Source organism: Corvus brachyrhynchos, unplaced genomic scaffold, assembly GCF_000691975.1.
Source record: "Corvus brachyrhynchos isolate BGI_N302 unplaced genomic scaffold, ASM69197v1 scaffold334, whole genome shotgun sequence".
Taxonomy (NCBI): Eukaryota; Metazoa; Chordata; class Aves; order Passeriformes; family Corvidae; genus Corvus; species Corvus brachyrhynchos.
The window spans coordinates 2,618,405-2,621,062 of record NW_008238316.1 but is presented as its reverse complement, the minus strand read 5'-3'; the positions used below and the strand labels follow the sequence as shown (position 1 = coordinate 2,621,062).

The window sequence follows — 2,658 nt, the reverse complement described above, 5'->3', positions numbered from 1 at the left end:
CCTACGCATACACATTAGGTCTGTCTCCACTTTTATAAAACTGGAATAAAATGGGAAAGTGCCATGTTTATAGTTCCTAATTGAAGTTTTAATGTCCTTTGACACAAAAAGGTATATACATATAAGAGCTACGTAACCTTTCTTTTTCCCCCCCGACTGGACAAGTGTCAAGCCCTGTAGATTTATAGGGCAAAACAAGATTGGTCAGGAAAGAATTGTTCCTATAATTGGTAATCTGACACTATGTCCTTTTGCCATTTAGAAAGGTCCTTGTTTTTTTTCAGTTTATTCAAGTTTGTTTCTCTTCATGGTTGGTTCTTTTTGTATGGTTTTTTTTTTATCTCTGATAAAAAAAATATTCAGACTTTTGTAATCTGCGTATGCTGATCTTCATCAAAAGGTTCATTCTCTGGATCAGAGTCAGTGGTGTCAGAGTATCTATAATGATCAGGTTCATTGTCACTAACATCTGGTGTTACAGAAGTTGAACTGCTAGCCTCTGGGTTTGATGGCTCTTCTACTGTTTTTGTGAAAAATAGCTTCACCTGGGGAAGGAAAGAACAACATTTAAAAAGGGAACCTGGACTTCAACTGAGCACAGGCAACAAAACAATTTTTAACAGCACAGCTCCTTCACTACCCTGAGTCCAGTGCTCCTCTCTCCAGAGAGAGGTTTGCCAGCCTCTCAATACCACCCCTGGCAAAGCAGCAGGATTTTCCAGCCCAGCTGCAGGAGCTGTGTCTGGCTGAGTGCTCAGGTGCTCCTGAGCTGCAGCAGCAGGACATCCCAGCACACCAGGCCATGCCACCACCCTCCTGCCTTCCACACCTCCCAGAGCACCAGGAGGTTACATCCAGGGTGCACAGGATAGAACAAAACACCCTCTAATGGGTGACTCATGTGTGGGAAGTCTGATCCAAGCAATGTTCCAAGCAGCTACGACCATTACCTTCAAATGAGCACTGGCTCACCTTTTATGAGCAAGTTAGAAAATGCTGAAATTCTTACAAATGCCTTTTTCACGTTTAAAACACTGCTGGCAATGGCTCATATTCCTCAAAGCTGAGCTGCCAGGGTAAGGTCTTCCCAGAATCACAGACAGCTGGGGTTGAAGGCACCTCTGGAGATGATCCAGTCCAACCCTTGCCAAGGCAGGGTCACCTGACACAGGAGCACTTCCAGGTGGGCTTGGGATGTCTCCAGAGAGGGAGACTCCAGGCCCCCCTGGGCAGCTGTGCCAGGGCTCTGCCACCCTCATGGAAAGAAGTTCTTCCTCACGTTGAGGTGGAACTCGTTGTGTTTTAGTTTATGGCCTTTGCTTCTCATCCTATCACTGAGCAGAGCCTGGCACCCTCCTCTGACACCCCCTGGAGAGATTTGTGCGGGTTGATGGGATCCCCTGTCAGCCTTCCCTTCTCCAGCCTGACCAGGCCCAGCTCCCACAGCCTCTCCTCATCAGGGAGATGCTCCAGACCCCAAATCACTCTTGTGGCCCCCTCTGCTTCCCATGAAACAAGCACTGCTGCAAATCAGCTCAGGAGTTCAGGGTCTCCAGCCCAGAGCTCCGGCAATGCAGCTGCAACAGGGAAGATGCCACCTGGTCACCAGCTCTCCTACACCTCTGATGGCTTTGATAAACACCTGGAACAACCTGAAGACTTCAACCCCAGCCTCTCAGTGTCCATTAGCTGCCCAAAAAGCAGATAAAAGTACAAAGCTCAAAGCTTTGCTAAGTGATGGCAATACCAACACATGGACTCGGCTTCTACACAGCAGTTTCACATGGTCCCTCCCAAAGGCAAGACAAACAAATCATGCAGCTTTTCAGCTTTGTTCACACATAAAATATACTGACCTTGAAGTTTGGAGAGAAGTATCTGTTGGCTTTGTCTTTATTTGCTTTGTCTAGATCGTTTTTTGTTAATGTAAGGATTAAATATTCCTTATCATTATCTGAGCGCTCTGTACTGAAAATACCATCAAGTTCCTGATCTGCAACTAGACTTCCATTTTCTACTTTGTCTGAATTTTCATCCAGTCCTATGAAGAATGTATTTACCCAAAAGTGAAACATTTTGTCCTGGGGGAGGAAGAACACAGAAAACAAGCTTGCTTTAGTATTCACTAATGGCACGTTAATTAGACTGCTATCAGCATCTGGTCAAACCAAATCTGTAATATCAGGCAAAACCTGGCTGGACAACAGTACATCATTTGTTGCATTGCATGCAAAGACATTTTCACCACATCTCCTGGACAACACACAAAAATCTGCGTTCATCGACCTCAATTTTAACCAATTAAGCTTTTAGAAGACACTTATCGTGAGCTGGGCTTAAAACTATCATACCTGCAATAAAAGCAGATGATAATAAATAAACTAAAACTTGCAATCACAAGGCATAAACAGATTTTTTTTTTTGCTCACACCTTGCCAAGCAATCCCTAAACCCAGCAGAGACAACATGTGTGAACCAGCTGAGATGAGTAATATTGAATCTCCCCTGTAACAGAAAGCTTTTCTTACTTTTATACAGAGACAGCAACAATTGAGCAAAACCACAAATCCACTACTCTAGTAATGGATTCACTGCTGCTGTGCTGAGATGCTCTCGCCCAGTCAGCCCTGTGCTGAGCCCCACCAAGGGAAGGCAGCC

At 45.0% G+C, this 2,658-nt stretch overlaps 1 protein-coding gene across 1 annotated transcript in view; it reads right to left on the bottom strand.

Moving 5' to 3' along the window:
• Window positions 1–307: 307 nt before the first annotated feature.
• PTEN (phosphatase and tensin homolog) overlaps window positions 308–2,658 on the bottom strand; it is a 30,094-nt gene continuing 27,743 nt past the window's right edge. Inside the window, exons 7-8 of the mRNA XM_008633282.2 lie at window positions 1,857–2,081; window positions 308–545 (exon numbers count right to left, since the gene is read on the bottom strand). Coding sequence (XP_008631504.1) covers window positions 360–545; window positions 1,857–2,081 — 411 coding nt within the window. The 3' untranslated portion in view covers window positions 308–359. The remainder of the gene's footprint in view (window positions 546–1,856; window positions 2,082–2,658) is intronic.